The sequence below is a fragment of the Heterodontus francisci genome, chromosome 7, assembly GCF_036365525.1.
Source record: "Heterodontus francisci isolate sHetFra1 chromosome 7, sHetFra1.hap1, whole genome shotgun sequence".
Lineage (NCBI taxonomy): Eukaryota > Metazoa > Chordata > Chondrichthyes > Heterodontiformes > Heterodontidae > Heterodontus > Heterodontus francisci.
The window spans coordinates 21,894,781-21,911,934 of NC_090377.1; the positions used below are offsets into that span (position 1 = coordinate 21,894,781).

The following is a 17,154-nucleotide window of genomic DNA, read 5'->3' on the forward strand; positions in this document are numbered from 1 at the left end:
GTAGACTGTGACGCTTCAGTGCATGCAGTTGTTTCAAAGAAAGATCAGTAGAGCAACATTAAACTTTGTTAACTCTCTGCCTCTCTCTCCACAGATGCTGCCAGACCTGCTGACTATTTCCAGCAGTTTCTGTTTTTATTTCAGATTTCCAGCATTTGCAGTATTTTACTTTTTATTAAACTTTGTCCGCCATCTCCACCACCTCCAGCCTGATGCCACAACCAAACATATCTTCCCCTCCCCTCCCTTGTCAGCATTCCGAAGTGATCGTTCTCTCCGCGACACCTTGGTCCACTCCTCCAGTACCCCCGACACCTTGTCCCCTTCCCATGTCACCTGCCCTTTTACCTCCTCCCTCCTCACCATCCAAGGTCCCAAACACTCCTTCCAGGTGAAGCAGGGATTTACTCGTACTTCTTTCAATTTGGTACACTGTATTCGCTGCTCACAATGCAGTCTCCTCCACACTGGGGAGACCAAACCCAGATTGGGTGACCACTTTGCAGAACACTTTCACTCAGTCCACAAGCATGACCCCGAGCTTCCATTTACTTGCCATTTTAATTCACCACCCTGCTCTCATGCCCACATTTCTGTCCTTGGCCTGCTGCAGTGTTCCACTGAAGCTCAACACAAGCTCAAGGAAAAGAACCTCAACTTCTGATTAGGCACTCTACAGCCTTCTAGACTCAATATTGAGTTAAGTAATTTCAGACTATGAGCTCCATTATTTATTTATTACTTTTACTTTTATATATTTTCATTTTTTCTATTTTATTGTTTAACTTTTAACCATGTGCTAATCTTAAACTTGTTTTTCATGTTTTTGCTTTTGGACAGAGCTGTTCATTATTCTACCATTAGCACCCTCTCTGGACTCATGCTTTGTCCTTTACTACAACTATTTAGCATTCAATTTGCATTCTGTTCCATGACATCTCTGTTATTTATTCTCTCCTGCCTATTGCAGACCTTTCTTTTGTTCTTCTTTTCCCCTCCCCTCTTTCATTTGCTAAAGGCTGTTAGGTTTCTAACTTTTGCCAGTTCTGATGAAAGATCACAGACCTGAAACGTTAACTTTGTTTCTCTCTGGACAGTGGCTGCCAACCTGTTGTGTATTTCCGGCACTTTCTGTTTTCATTTCAGAGTGCCAGCATCCACAATATTTTGCGGTTATTAAACTTTGTTAAATACTGGAAGTGGTATAATTCTGGATAGTTGGAGATATAATTCCCAACTTTCTGAATTTTCTGCTGGTTACATTTACGAGACATGGTCAGAGGAAAGGGAGTTACGAGGGCAGAACAATTCCTGCAGGGGATCCCCCAAATCTCTGAAACTGGCCCTACCTAAAAAAGCTTTTAAGGAGGAATAAAGTAATAGGGTGAGGGACTAAGGTGCAAGATTTCCTCTGCTATTTGAGGGTTAAGACTCACTTCACAGGCTTACAGCCACCCGTTTCAGTTTACTTGTGAATTCTATTAGTTTTAGATAGGCTGCCAGATGAAATTTCTGGAGACACTTTCTATCTTAACCAATTGGTGAGTGATATACTGAATGTACCTTTATTCAGCTGACTGCCCAAAACCACTGCTTTTGGCAGTCTCAGGGGAGTCCATAATTCCTTCATCCATCCTCCCAAAGAAAGAGTGATGTCAAAGCATGATGCCATGACGGGAGAAAATAAAACTGGATACAAATAAATAAGAATTTGGGCAGGTTGTAAAATGCCAATTGAGTAACTTTAAATTAAATTTCTCTGTTTCTGAAAAGAGCTTTGCCTCCTTGATATTCATAAAAATGACATGATGCATGAAGTGAATGGACACAGTTTTGATAATCAAATTGATTCAAACTTTGAATCAATGTTTATGCAGACTAAATATCCTTCAGTGCATCTTCTACTTCCTTTGCCCCACTATTGGCAGCTGTGCCTTCAGCCATCTAGCCCCCAGGAGGTGTATGAAATATTGGATAGCAAGGAGGAAATAGTAAGGGGTTTAGCATCTTTGAAAGTAGATAAATTGCCAGGCCTGGACGAAATTTATTCCAAGCTGTTAAGAGAAGCAAGGTAGGAAATAGCAGAGACTCTGACCATCATTTTCCAATCCTCTCTGACTACAGGCGTGGTGCTGGGGGCCTGCTAACATTTTACCATTGTTTAAAAAGGAAGAAACAGATAGATCAAGAAATTATAGGCCAGTCAGCCGAAGATTGGTGGTGGGCAAAGTTTTGGAAAAATTCTGAGGGACGGTATTAATCGTCATTTAGAAACGCATGTATTAATCAAGGACCGTCAGCATGGATTTGTTAAGGGAAGGGTATGTCTGACTAACTTGAGTGAATTTATCATAGAATCATAGAATGGTTACAACACAGAATGAGAAAATTCGGCCCATTGAGTCCGTGCCAGCTCTCTGCAAGAACAGTTTACCTAGTCCGATTCCCCTGCTTCTTCCCCATTCCCCTGCAAATCTTTATTCCCTTGTCTTGTTTGCCCTTCCCAAATGCATGACCTCATACTTCTTCAGATTGAATTCCATTTGCTACTTTTCTGCCCACCTGACCAGACAATTGCTATCTTCCTGCAATCTATAATTTATTTGCTCACGATCAACCACATTGCCAATTTTTGAATCATTTGCAAACTTCTTAATCATGCCCCTTACATGTAAGTCTAAGTCCTTGATATACACTATGAAAATCAAGGGGCCTAGTATTGAGCCCTACGGAATCCCACTGGAGACAACCTTCCAGTCACAGTAACAACCATCGACCATAACTCTATACTTCCTGCCACTTAGCCAATTTTGGATCCAAATTGTGAACCAAAGGTGATCTGTGGCAAAGCATTTTTGTGCAACAACTGGTTACAAGTTGGAATGCACTGCCTGGAAGGAGGGTGGAGGCAGATTCAATCGTGGCTTTCAAAAAGGAGTTGGATAAGCACCTCAAGGAAAACAGATTTGTCGGGGGATGGGGATAATATTGATGGGCCCTAATAAAGTGGATAGGAAGGACCTATTTCCCTTAGCAGTGAGTTCAATAACTGGGGGGTATAGATTTAAAGTAATTGGCAGAAAGATTAGAGGGAATTTGAGGAGTTATTTTTCACTCAGAGGGTGCTGGGATCTAGAACTCATTGCCTGAAAGGGTGATAGAGGAAGAAACTCTCATTGCATTGAAAAAGTACTTGGATATGCACTTGAAGTGCTGTAATCTACAAGGCTACAGACCGAGATGGAAATTGGGATTAGGCTGGATAGCTCTTTTTCAGCTGGCACAGACATATTGGGCTGAATGGCCTGCTTCTGTGCCTTAAATTTATATGATTACATACTCTGGAATTCCCTCCCCAAAGCTATTCGCCTGTCCACCTCTTTTCCCTCTTTTAAGATACTGCTTAACATCTATCTCTTTGAACAAGCATTTGGTCAGCTGTCCTAATGCTTGCTTCTTTGTCTCAATGTTGATTTTTATCTTTGTGCTCTCCTCTGAGGCACCTTGGGCACTTTACTACATTAAAGACTCTATATAAATGCAAGTTGTTGTTGTAAAATACGATTTGTAGTAAGTTTTTTTATAGTTTGTTTTTATAACAGCTTTTGCCAGAAAGTTAATCTCAACATTTCATGAGCTACAAGGCAATTTATTTGGGATTCAGGAAATCTGTTTCATTCGGCTCAGAGATGTTGAGGGCTCATTTTTTTAACAGATTCTACAATAAATCTTTGCACCACTTTAGGGTTTAATCTACCTCTGAACAAAAGCAACAGCACAATAACTGACCAGCCAGGTCCCCCATTTCACTTTGCCTAAATGGTCTGATGTCATTTCACATCACAAATTTGTTCAGTAGCCTGCACAAAAATAATATTTCACAACTTGGCCGTAGCTGAAGAATTATACTACTCGGCTGAACAAGTGCACATTGGAGAAAAACACCTGTTCAGTATTGTGGATGATAATGACTTGACTCTTGAAAGAAGTACTTGTTGTCAGTCTAAGGGATAACCACATTTTTAAGCAATCAATAGAAACTGAGAATTATGATTGATGCCTGTTGAGCATGATGAATGGCTTTTTCCCAACTGTAGCAAGTGATTCTTTCACAAAATAAATTACATGGAGGATAATCAGGTGGGTCCTAGCAGGTGTGTGTTCCAACACGAAGACTGCCTACTTCCACCTTGGGAACATTGACCACCTCCTCCCCTGCCTCAGCTTATCTGCTGCTGAAACCCTTATCTATGTATTGTCTACCTCCAACTCGACTATTCCAATGCTGTCCTGGCCAGCCTCTCATCTTCCACCCTCCATATCCATGAGCTTATCCAAACTTCCTATCCAAACTTCTGCTGTCACTTCCTAACCTTCATCAAATCCTGTTCACCCATCGCCACTGTGCTCGCTGACCTACATTGGCTCCCAGTCCACCAATGCCTCAATTTTAAAATTCACTGAAGCACAGAATTTTTACAGTGCAGAAAGAGGCCATTCGGCCCATTGTGTCCGCGCTGGCTCTCCGAAAAGCAACCCACCTAGTGCTATTCCCCGCCTTCTCCCCATAACCCTGCACATTCTTCCTTTTCATATAACTGTCTAATTCTCTTTTGAATGCTTCAGTTGAACTTGCCTCCACCACACTCTCGGGCAGCACATTCCAGGCCTTAACCACTCTCTGCATGAAAAAGTTTTTCCTCATGTCACTTTTGCTTCTCTTACCCATTACTTTAAATCTTTACCCCTCATTCTCGATCCTTTCACGAGTGGGAACAGTTTCTCTCTATCTACTCTGTCCAGACACCTCATGATTTTGAATACCTCTATCAAATCACCTCTCAGCCCTCTCTTCTCCAAGGAAAACAGTCCTAACTTCTGTAATTTATCTTCATAACTGAAGTTCCTCATCCCTGGAACCATTCTTGTGAATCTTTTCTGTACTCTGTCCAATGTCTTCACATCTTTCCTAAAGTGTGGCGCCCAGATCTGATTGCAATACTCTAGCAGAGGCCGAACTAGTGTCTTATACAAGTTCAACATAACTTCCTTGCTCTTGTACTCTATGCCCCTATTAATAAAGCCCTGGATACTTCATGCTTCATTAACCGCTCTCTAAACCTGCCCTGCCACCTTCAATGACTTATACACAAATACACCCAGGTCCCTCTTCTCCTGCACCCCTTTTAGAATTGTACCCTTTATTTTCTATTGTCTCTCCATGTTCTTCCTACCAAAATGAATCACTTCACATTTCTCTGCATTGAACTTCATCTGCCACCTCTCTGCCCATTCCATCAGCTTGCTATGTCCTTTTTGCTCTTCTACATTATTCTCCTCACAGTTCACAATGCTTTCAAATTTCGTATCGTTCACAAATTTTGAAATTGTCTCATCCTTGTGTTTAAATCCCTCCGTGACCTCACCCCTCCCTATCTTTTTAACCGCCTCCAGCCCTGCAGTAATCCAAGAACACTGCATTCCAACTCTGAACTGTTGTGCATCCCCCATTCCTCTTGACCCACCATTGACATTTACGCCTTCAGCTGTCTCAGCCTTAAGCTCCCAAAAACCCTCCCTAAATCTCTCTGTCTTGTCACTTCTCTGTCTTCCTTTAAGACACTCCTTACAATTTAGCTTGTTGATAAAACTTTTTGTTACCCATTTTAACATCTCCATTGTTGGCTCTGTGTCAATGTTTGTCTGATTACACTCCTGTGAAGCACCTTGGGACATTTTCCTACATAAGAGGCATTATATAAATGCAAGTTATTGCTGTTGAACAGAGAAAAGACAAGTTTTCATATCAGGTTGAGACATTTCAACAGGCCAATATTTTTATAGCTATTTCATATTCTATTGTATTTTTCAGTTGTTTCTTTTCCTGCTTTTTTATTTAATTTTTTTCCCTTACTTTTTGAAAAGAGTTACTGATGTGTTACCCAATCATGATGCTTTTGATCAGGTATTCAATGCCTAAGCTGCAGATTTCTCTGCAGCCTCCCATGCCTTAGTGTTTGATAAGTTGGCAGACTAAAGAAGCATCAGACCAGCACACAAAGTACAATTTTGTTATATTTTGTTTCTATGGTAAAAAATAAAACAAATAAAGTCGCGCATTTATATAGCACCTGTCATGACCTCAAGGAACAGGCATATAAATTTGCCAGGAACAACTACAGACCTGAGGATTGGGAGCAGTTTAGAATTCAGCAAAGGAGGACCAAGGGATTGATTAAGAAGGGGAAAATGGAGTAAGAGAGCAAGCTTGCAGGGAATATAAAAACTGACTGCAAATGTTTCTATAGGTATGTGAAGAGATAAAGATTGGTGAAGACAAATGTAGGCCCCTTACAGTCAGAAACAGGGGAATTTATTATGTGGAACAAAGAAATGGCTGACCAACTAAATGCATACTTTGGTTCTGTCTTCACAAAGGAGGACACAAATGGGTTTTCGCCGGGTGCTCCGGTTTCCTCCCACAGCCAAAGACTTGCAGGTTGATAGGTAAATTGGCCATTATAAATTGCCCCTAGTATAGGTAGGGGAATTGAGGGAAGGTGGGGATGTGGTCGGAATATGGGATTAATGTAGGATTAGTCTAAATGGGTGGTTGATGGTCGGCACAGACTCGGTGGGCCGAAGGGCCTGTTTCAGTGCTGTATCTCTAAATAAAAATAAATAAAAAATAAAAAATGTTGGGGAACACAGGGCTTTGTGAGAGAGAGGAACTGAAGGAAATCAGTATTAACAGAGAAATGGTGTTGGGGAAATTGATGGGATTGAATGCCAATAAATCCCCAGGGCCTGATGGTATGCATCCCAGAGTACTTAAGGAAGTGGCCCAAGAAATAGTGGATGCATTGGTGGTCATATTCCAAGATTCTATAGACTCTGGAACAGTTCCTACAGATTGGAGGGTAGCTAATGTAACCCCACTATTTAAAAAGGGAGGTAGAGATAAAGCAGGGAATTATAGACCAGTCAGCCTGACGTCGGTAGTGGGGAAAAGTCTAGAGCAGATTATCAAAGATTTTATAGCAGAGCACTGAGAGAACAGTGATAGAATCGGGCAGAGTCAGCATGGATTTATTAAAGGGAAATTATGCTTGACAAATCCACTAGACTTCTTCGAGGATGTAACTAGTAGAGTTGATTAGGGGGAGCCAGTGGATGTGATTTATTTGGACTTTCAGAAAGCTTTCGACCAAGTCCCACATAAGAGATCAGCATGTAAAATTAAAGCACATGGGATTGGGGGTAGTGTATTGCGATGGATAGAAAATTGGTTGGCAGACAGGAAACAAAGGGTAGGGATAAATGGGTCTTTTTCCGAATGGCAGGCAGTGACTAGTGGGGTACCGCAGGGATTGGTGCTAGGACCCCAGCTGTTCACAATATGTATTAATGATTTAGATGAGGGAACTAAATGTAATATCTCCAAATTTGCAAATGACACAAAACTGGGTGGGAGGGTGAGTTGTGAGGAGGATGCAGAGAGGCTTCAGGGTGATTTGGACAAGTTGAGTGAGTGGGCTAATGCATGACAGATGCAGTATAATGTGGGTAAATGTGAGGTTATCCACTTTGGTAGCAAAAACAGGAAGGCAGATTATTATCTGAATGACTATAAACTGAGAGAGGGAAATATACAATGAGACCTGGGTGTTCTCGTACACCAGTCGCTGAAGGTAAGCATGCAGGTGCAACAGGTAGTAACAAAGGCAAATGGTATGTTGGCCTTCATAGCGAGAGGATTCGAGTACAGGAGCAGGGATGTCTTGCTGCAATTATACAGGACCTTGGTTAGGCCACACCTGGAATATTGTGTGCAGTTTTGGTCTCCTTATTTGAGGAAGGATGCTCTTGCTATAGAGAGAGTGCAGCGAAGGTTTACCAGACTGATTCCTGGGATGGCAGGATTGTCGTATGAGGAAATATGAGTCGGTTGGGATTATAATCACTGGAGTTCAGAAGAGTGAGGGGGGATCTCATAGAAACCTATAAAATTCGAACAGGACTTGACAGGGTAGATGCAGGAAGAATGTTCCTGATGGTGGGCGCGTCCAGAACCAGGGGTCATAATCTAATGGGGTAAACCTTTCAGGACTGAGATGAGGAGAAATTCTTTCACCCAGAGAGTGGTGAGCCTGTGGAATTTGCTACCACAGAAAGCAGTTGAGGCCAAAACATTGTATGTTTTCAAGAAGGAGTTAGATATAGCTCTTGGGTCTAAAGGGTTCAAAGGGTATGGGGCGAAAGCGGGAACAGGTTACTAACGGTGGATAATCAGCCATGATCATAATGAATGGCAGAGCAGGCTCGGAGGGCGGAATGGCCTACTCCTGCTCCTATTTTCTATGTTTCTATGTTTCTATCTTCCAAAGCGCTTTACAGCCAATGAAGTACTTTGAATTGTAGGTACTATTGTAATGTAGGAAACATTGCACACAGCAAGCTCTCACAAACAGCAATGTGATAGTGACTAGATAATCTATTTTTGTGATGTTGATTGAGGGAAAAATATTGGTCAGAACACTGAGGAAAACTCCCTACTCTTCTTCAAAATAGCACCATTTACATTCATTTGAGAGGACATACTGTATCAGTACTGCACTGGAACGCCAGCCTTGATTTTTGTGCTCAAGTCCCTGGAATGGGATGCAAATCTACAACCTTCTGATTCAGAGGCAAGAGTGCTACCCACTGAGCCGCAGCTGACATGCTACACGATAACAAATGCTTGCTTGCTTTGTGCTTCAGGTCTTTCAGAACATCTGTTTTAAAATAGGGCAAAATGCATAGGTCCCTTTAAAAGCTCTATTTAATCTCAAGATCTGTCAATTTTATCCACAGAGTGAATATATTGTTATGATCATCTAACTTGTATTAACATTTTAGAGGCCACTTTTAGTTTTGGGGAAATTAAATGTGTAGTTGTAAAATAATTTAAATTCCATAATTTAAAAAGGTTGCAGGACCACTGAAGATGTATTATTTCAAAGATCTTTCCATGTGTGCTTACAAGGAGGATGTTAGAGAGGTGAGAGCCATAAAATGGCAGGTGGGCTCCTTTAGTTGGAGAATTGTAGCCAGAATGTCTAGAAGGAATTGTCCTGTCATTATTTTAAATATCTATTATTCATGTGAGTATCAGAAATCAAAGAGATGTTTTGGAGTTGGGGAGGTAATTAGCTTACATTGCTATCTGGAACATCCCATATGTACCACTATGTTATGGAGATAGATGATGCAGGGGGAGGTCTGTTGGTCAGGTGTTTTTTTTTTTATCTTTGTGCTGACTCACAGAAAGTCAGTTGGTCTTAGAAAACAGTTGGCTTTGAGAGCAGCTGGACTCAGGAGCAAAGAAGCCATCAGGAACCAGGGGTGTTTCTGTTTTGAGTAAGGTCCAAGCTCAAGTTGGGAAATCCATATTCATGAGGTATTGAAAGAAAGCAGGAAGTTTGCCTAGCTGAATACTAGACGGAGAATTCCTAGGAGATTTTATACCTTGGAAGACAGCTGAGATAGAAGGAAAATTGAAATGAATTCCTAAGAGCTGTGGTACACTTTGGATTGGTCCCAGGTGTTGTGAATGAGCCCCCAAGATCCTGTAAAGTATAGGGAATTTCTCGGAGTGGAAGTAAACGTCAAATGGGAGTGTTCTGTTGAGATTTAGTGTTTTGAGTATACACCTTCATGTTCTGTTAATATTTTAAGTTTAAAGTATAACTGATTTCAAATTGTAGTGTTGCTATTAGTGTTTTGCTTTTTTTTTACTCTTGTAAATTTTTTTTGTTTAAAACGTGAAATCTTCTGCCATGGCTCTTTCAGTAATAACTGGGAGTTCCAATTTTTTTCAAAAAGTGTTACTGGTCTCTAACGGGATTGTAACAGTATTGTAAATCTTACCATAATATGGATCTGAGGTTTATGTCTCTTGGCCAGGTCAATGATATTCACTCCATTGTAATAGAGATTCTCAATGCAGCCATGAAAATTCTTTCTCAGAAAAGTCACTGATTTGCCTGGAACTGGGATCCCTCCAAAACTGAGCTTTGAAAGAAAAAAAGGATAGATAAAAAGGAATGATTATTACAGTATTTCTTCAGAAGGTAAAGTAATAAAAGAAACAGACAAAATAATTATAGGTGCTAGGATACTGTGAGTTTGAACAGTTCTGGTGCTTTAATATAGCAATTCATTCCTGATGATTAAACAACTTAATCAATTTTCAATTGCACTGCAACAGCTGTCAGAGTAACAAATAAATGTACATTTTTAATTTGATTATTAAGAAATTAATTCAGAACTTATTTGTGAATTTGGCTATTGTAGGGTCTGGATTTTTCGATAGCATTGCAAATGATTTATTAGCATTGCAAACATTTTGTTAGCATTGCAAACATTCAAAATGAGTGCACCGTGAATAGTTATACAACATAAAGTACAATTGTTTAACCCCACAGTACCAGTAAAATATTTTGGTTAGGCTATATGATGAAATTCTGACAGCAAAATTGGCCCCTTCCTACCCAAGTATGCATGTGTAGTAAAATCTCCTAAATCCTGTGGCTACAAGAGCAGTTCAGAGGCTAGGAACTCTGCAGTGAGTAACTCACTTCCTGTCTCCCCAATGCCTGTCCACCATCTACAAGGCACAAGTCAGGAGTGTAATGGAACACGCTCCACCTGCCTGGATGAGTGCAGCTCTAACAACTCTCAAGGAGCTCGACACCATCCAGGCAAAACAGCCCACTTGATTGGCACCCCATGCACAACCTTCAATATTCACTCCCTTCACCAATGTACAGTGGCAGCAGTGTGTACCATCTACAAGATGCACTGCAGAAACTCACCAATTCTCTTTCGACAGCACCTTCCAAACCCACAGCCTCTACTACGTAGAAGGACAAGGGCAGCAGGTACATGGGAACACCATCACCTGCAAGTTTCCCTCCAAGCCACACACCATTCTGCATTGGAACTATATTGCTGTTCCTTCACTGTTGCTGTGTCAAATTCCTGGAATCCCAACAGCACTGTTGGTGTACCTACAGCCCAAGGGCTGCAATGGTTCAAGAAGGCAGCTCATCAAAACTTCTCAAGAGAAATAAATGCTGGCCAAGCCAGTTTTTCCCAAATCCCACAAACGAATAAAAAAAATCCAGCAGTGCTGATTGTAGCCTGAGTGGTGGTTTTAACTGAATAATTATCTGAAGAGAAATCTTTGCAGGGCTACGGGGAAAAGGCAGAGGAGTGGAGCTAGGTAGGTCACTCTTGCAGAGAGCTGGCACAAACATGAAGGGCAGACTGGCCTCCTTCTGTGCTGTGACCATTCTATGATTCTACAATGCTACAATTACCCTTCATCTCCAAGGAGATGGAGGCAGGAGAAAATCTCGGTGCCTGTTTTTCATCATAATCTATTCACCTTTGCTGGAAAGTATATGGTGTAGATGTCTGGTAAGAATAGGATTTAGCTCAGCTGTGATGTTTCTCACAGCCAATTATCACACCAGAATTCACTGTTTAGACTCAGATTAAAGAAAAGTAAGACTTGCATTTATATAGTGCCTTTCATAACCACTGGATGTCTCAGAGCACTTTACAACCAATGAAGTACTTTTTGAGGTGCAGTCACTGTTGTAATGCAGGAAACACAGCAGCCAGTATGCATGCAGCAAATCTCCACAAACAGTATTGCAATAATGATCAGATAATCTGTTTTTTGAGGAATAAACATTGGCTAGGATGCTGAGATAACTGCCCTGCTGTTCTTTGAAATAGTAGCATGGGATCATTTACATCCACGTTTGAGAACAGATGGAGCCTTAAGGCCTCATCCAAAAGACAGCACCTCCAACAGCACAGCGCTCTCTCAATACTGCACTGGAGTGTCAACCTTCAGTTTTATGCTCAAGCTCAGGAGTGGGACTTGAACCTAGAAACTCAGCAGTGAGAGTGCTACCAACTGAGCCACAGATGACATTGATTGCATAATAAATGATCATTTGAATGGGATACCAGAAAGACATCTGACATCCACTGAAGCATTTCTTTGATGGTGGGGTCAAAGACATGGGCCACGGGATGAATCCACTTTGCAGGCTCCTTTTACCCAACTGTCTATCCTAAATATGGTCAAGGGAGGGAATTCTCAGGCCAAGAATTTCCTCAACCCTGGTCTGGGTTTAACTGAGCAGTCAATACACCAGTCTCAACCAGAACTATTGGCTCTTGGCCAAGTATCTGTGCATCCCACCTGGGGCTCCAAGGCCCAGATCCAGGCTCAGACGTCCCTTAAAAATGCAGTTTGATTTCAACAGCACCCCTCTCATTTAAACTATCACTTCAACTTTTTAATTTGAAGCAATTTTGATTTCAATTAATTAACATAAAATTGTCTGCTACTCCTCAATTTGGTGCAACTTGTTGCTCCCGCCAAATTGAACTCCTGGGGATAGAAATTCATCTCAGGCAGCTCCTATTTCACATGAGGCCCGATTTACTTCCTACTGTATCCAGTATAAAACAGACGATTGTCTGTGGCCCATTTTGGTCTCCACCTCACCTGCCCCAACCCCCACAAGACAAATTTATAAAAACCTCCTCGTCAAAACTGTAAAGAACCATCGCTGTTACTGCCTGAAATTAAACCTAAGTGGATGTTACTCCTACACTGTCAGCTCAATCATTCCAAACTCTTGCACACTTGGAAATCTTGACCCACTCCCATTGGAACTCTTGTATCTTTGCAAGAACTCTCACTTCCACTGCCATTAAGCCCAAGGTCCATAGGATTACAGTCCAACACCACACTACAATGCAGTGTTAAATGTCTGTGAAGCAAAGTGTGACTTATATTTTCATCTAATATTCATTTGGCATTATTGAAACTGCAAGCTATTCTGTTCTTTATTATTCTGCACTTGTGTAACATTAAATTGACACAAGAAGTGAATTACTCATGATTGATTTGGGTACGAACACAGCTACTTCATATTTCCTGATCCTGCATTAGTATGTTTTATGTTCTATGCTCTAAACGTGGTAGTGAATGCAGCAATGAGTGGCACTATACTGAAGCATGTGGACGAGGAAGATTCTAGATTTGATCCATGATCTGTACTGAGTCAGATGTTCTCAGCTGGGATAATGATGAAGGTCACTTTATGCGAATGACCCCATGCCTAAATTAATCGGTTTTGGGGTATTGGAAGACAGAATAAGACTAAGCTGTGATGGAGCCCAGAGTCAACTCACTATCTGCATTCACGCATGAATGATTAGATTGGCATGTGTCAAATCTACAGTCCAGTTTAAGCCTCGGTATTCAGGACAGAAAGGAGAAAAAAAATGGAGGGGGGGGCAGTGTGCAGGGGAGAGAGGCAGTGGCATAGTAGCAATGTCAGTGGGCTGGTAATCCAGTAACCCAGCCTAATGCCCTGAGGGCAAGGGTTCAAATCCCACAATAGCTGGTGGGATATAAATTCAATATTTTAATAAAAATCTGCAATTGAAAGCTAGTCTCAGTAATGGTGCCATGAAGCTTGAAGCCATGAAGCCATGACTGTCATATAAAAAATAATCTGGTTCACTAAAGTCATTTAGGGAAGGTAATCTGCCATCCTTACCTGGTCTGACCTACATGTGACTCCAGACTCACAGCGATATAGTTGACTCTTAACTGCCCTCTGAAATGGCCTAGCAAGGCACTCAGTTGTCAAAGGCAATTGGGATGGGTAACAAATGCTGGCCTTGCTAGCAACACCCACATCTCACAAAAGAATTTAAAAAAAATGAAAACTCCTTCATTGGCTTGTTCATGATCTTTGAGACTTGTGATAAAGGTTGATTTTGTGAGGAGTGGCTTCAGGAGTGACACATTATTGAAACAAGCCCTGGATGTGAGATAATGCCTAAACTGATCCTATAATCCAACTAGGAAGGATTTGTTATGTTTCCAGTTATACTAAACAAATATAGTAAACAAAGTTTTCAATAAAGACATTCTCAATTGTGCATAAGTAAATATATTTAAAAAAGGAAGTATTTTTGTAGAAGCAATTGTAGTGTTTTATCCAATGCTGTGTATTTTACAATTCCATTTTTCTACAAGTACTGGTTTGACGATGGGACCTGCTGAGATAGATATAGGCAGATAACAGACCAGAGTTATGTTGCCAGGCCCATGTCACTCTCCAGTCAGGGAAATTGAAATTTTTTGTTTACTATTGTTGAAATGCCAATTGAATTTTAATGGTAGCAGAGGTCAACAGTCTGCGTCTCTTTGTAAATGTTAAAAAGATTGCAAATGATGTTTAAAAAGAACACTTTAATTTAAGAAATTATATTGCAACCAATGCAAAGCCAATGGGGCATGAGATGCCTCCTGGTTCAACACATGCTTCAATAAATTCGATTCAGCTTACTCCATATTGAGATTATGCTCAGCAGTTTACACTGATGTGAAAGGAAAATCATTTGACACCCAATTGATTGTATAGGACATGTGGCCTACATTTGAGCAACAAAAAAAAATGATAACATTAAATATTACAAGATATTTATTTACAGCACAGAAATAGACCATTCAGTTCAATAAGCCAGTGCTTATGCTCCACACAAACTTCCTCTCATTCCCCTTCATCTAACTTAGGGTTGTCCAACCTCTTCGGGCTGGGGCCGCATTACGATTTTTGCTCGGCCGGGGTAGCCGATGAGCAATTTTGAAAGATAAAGGCATTAAACGTATATCTTACCAATAAAAACAACAACAAATGTGCATGTTTGTGAAGATGCTTTAAATGAGAAGACTAATTTATTGACTTACTTTCTCGTCACTATATTGAAAACTGATTTAGTGACATACCTGGCATTGTTTTTGCTTTAATAAGTAGTCAATCTCTGCCCGCACACTTGATGTAGCAATGCAGAGTATTCTGGATAGATGTTCACCTTTCAGGAGAGACCTTGATCTCTCTTCTCCCTTTCCCTGTGCTCTGTGTGTGCGTGTGTCTCGTTCTCTCATCCCTCCATCCTCCCCTCTAGGACTAGGGGACACAAATTGAAATTTTGTGCATAAGATGCAGAGGAAATATGAGCCAGCACTTTTTTACGCAGCAGGTGGTAATGGTCTGGAACTCACTGCCCACTAGGATGGTGCACAGGGGAGGAGTAAAAAGTGTGGGAATGCAATAGTTATAGGGGTTTCAATTGTAAGGGGAATAGATAGGCGTTTCTGTGGCCACAAAATAGACTCCAGGATGATATGTTGCCTCCCTGGTGCTAGGGTCAAGGATCTCTCAGAGCGGTTACAGGACATTCTGAAGGGGGAGGGTGAACAGCCAGTGGTCGTGGTACAAAATGGTACAAACGACATAGGTAAAAAAAAGCGATGAGGTCCTAAAAGCAGAATATAGGGAGCTAGGAAGTAAGTTGAAAAGTAGGACCTCAAAGGTAATGATCGCAGGATTACTAACAGTGCCACATTCTAGTCAGAGCAGAAATAGCAGAATATATCGGATGAATATGTGGCTGAAGAAATGGTGCGGGGGGGAGGGTTTTAGATTCCTGGATATTGGTACCGGTTCTGGGGAAGGTGGGACCAGTACAAACTAGATGGGTTACACCTGGGCAGGAGCGGGACTGATGTCCTGGGGGAGTATTTGCTAGAGTGGTTGGGGAGGGTTTAAACTCAAATGGCAGGGGGATGGGAACCTTTGCAAGGAGTCAGAGGAGGGAGGATCAAAGATAAGAACAAAAGACAGTAAGGGGAATAAGAAAAGTGATAGGCAGAGAAATCAAGGGCCAGAATCAAACAGGGCCACAGTGAAAAAGAGTGGGAAGGGGACACGTAATGTTAAAAAGACAAGTCTTAAGGCTTTGTGCCTTAACGCGCGGAGTATTCGCAATAAAGTGGATGAATTAATCGCACAAATAGATGTAAACAGGTATGATATAGTCGGGATTATGGAAACATGGCTGCAAGGTGACCAGGGATGGGAAATGAACATCCAGGGGTATTCAGTATTTCGGAAAGACAGACAAAAAGCAAATGGAGTTGCATTGCTGGTTAAAGAGGAATTAAAGCAACAGTAAGGAAGGATATTAGCTCTGATTATGTGGAATCTGTATAGGTAGAGCTGAGAAACACAATGCGGCAAAAAATGTTAGTGGGGGTTATATATCGACCCCCAAATTGTAGTGGTGATGTTGGGAAAGGCATTAAACAGGAAATTAATCTGCATATAGATTGGGCAAATCAAATTAGTCACAATACCCGAGAGGAGGAATTCTTGGAGTGTATATGGGATGGCTTTCTGGACCAATACGTTGAGGAACCAACTAGAGAACAGGTCATCCTAGACTGGATATTGTGTAATGAGAAAGGAATAATTGACAATTTAGTGGTCGGAGACTCCTTGGGGACGAGCAACCATAATATGATAGAATTCTTCATCAAGATGGAGAGTGACATAGTTGATTCTGAGACTAGGGTCCTGAATCTTAGTAAAGGAAACTACTAAGGTATGAGGCGCGAGTTGGCTCTGACGGATTGGGAAACGTTACTTAAAGGGATGATGGTGGATAGGCAATGGCAAACATTTAAAGAGCACATGGATGAACTGCAACAATTGTTTATCCCTGTCTGGCGCAAAAGAACAACAGGAAAGATAGCCAAACCAAGGCTTATAAGAGAAATTAGAGATAGCATTAGATCCAAGGAAGAGGCTTATAAATTTGCAGGAAAAACAACAGACCTGAGGATTGGGAGCAGTTTAGAATTCAGCAAAGGAGGACCAAGCGATTGATTAAGAAGGGGAAAATTGAGTACGAGAGCAAGCTTGCGGGGAACATAAAAACTGATTGTAAAAGTTTCTATAGGTATGTGAAGAGAAAAAGATTGGTGAAGACAAATGTTGGTCCCATACAGTCAGAAACAGGGGAATTTATTATGGGGAACAAAGAAATGGCTGACCAACTAAACGCATACTTTGGTTCTGTCTTCACAAAGGAGGACACAAATATCATACCAGAAATGTTGGGGAACACAGGGCTTTGTGAGAGACAGGAACTGAAGGAAATCAGTATTAGCAGAGAAATGGTTTTGGGGAAATTGATGGGATTGAATGCCAATAAATCCCCAGG

At 41.2% G+C, this 17,154-nt stretch overlaps 1 protein-coding gene across 1 annotated transcript in view; it reads right to left on the reverse strand.

The window, feature by feature from the left end:
- Positions 1 to 17,154, reverse strand: part of LOC137371883 (contactin-associated protein-like 5) — a gene marked incomplete at its 5' end in the record, with an annotated part of 700,863 nt that overhangs the window by 458,636 nt on the left and 225,073 nt on the right. Inside the window, one exon of the mRNA XM_068034867.1 lies at positions 9,913 to 10,056. Within this exon, the coding sequence (XP_067890968.1) occupies positions 9,913 to 10,056 (144 nt within the window). The remainder of the gene's footprint in view (positions 1 to 9,912; positions 10,057 to 17,154) is intronic.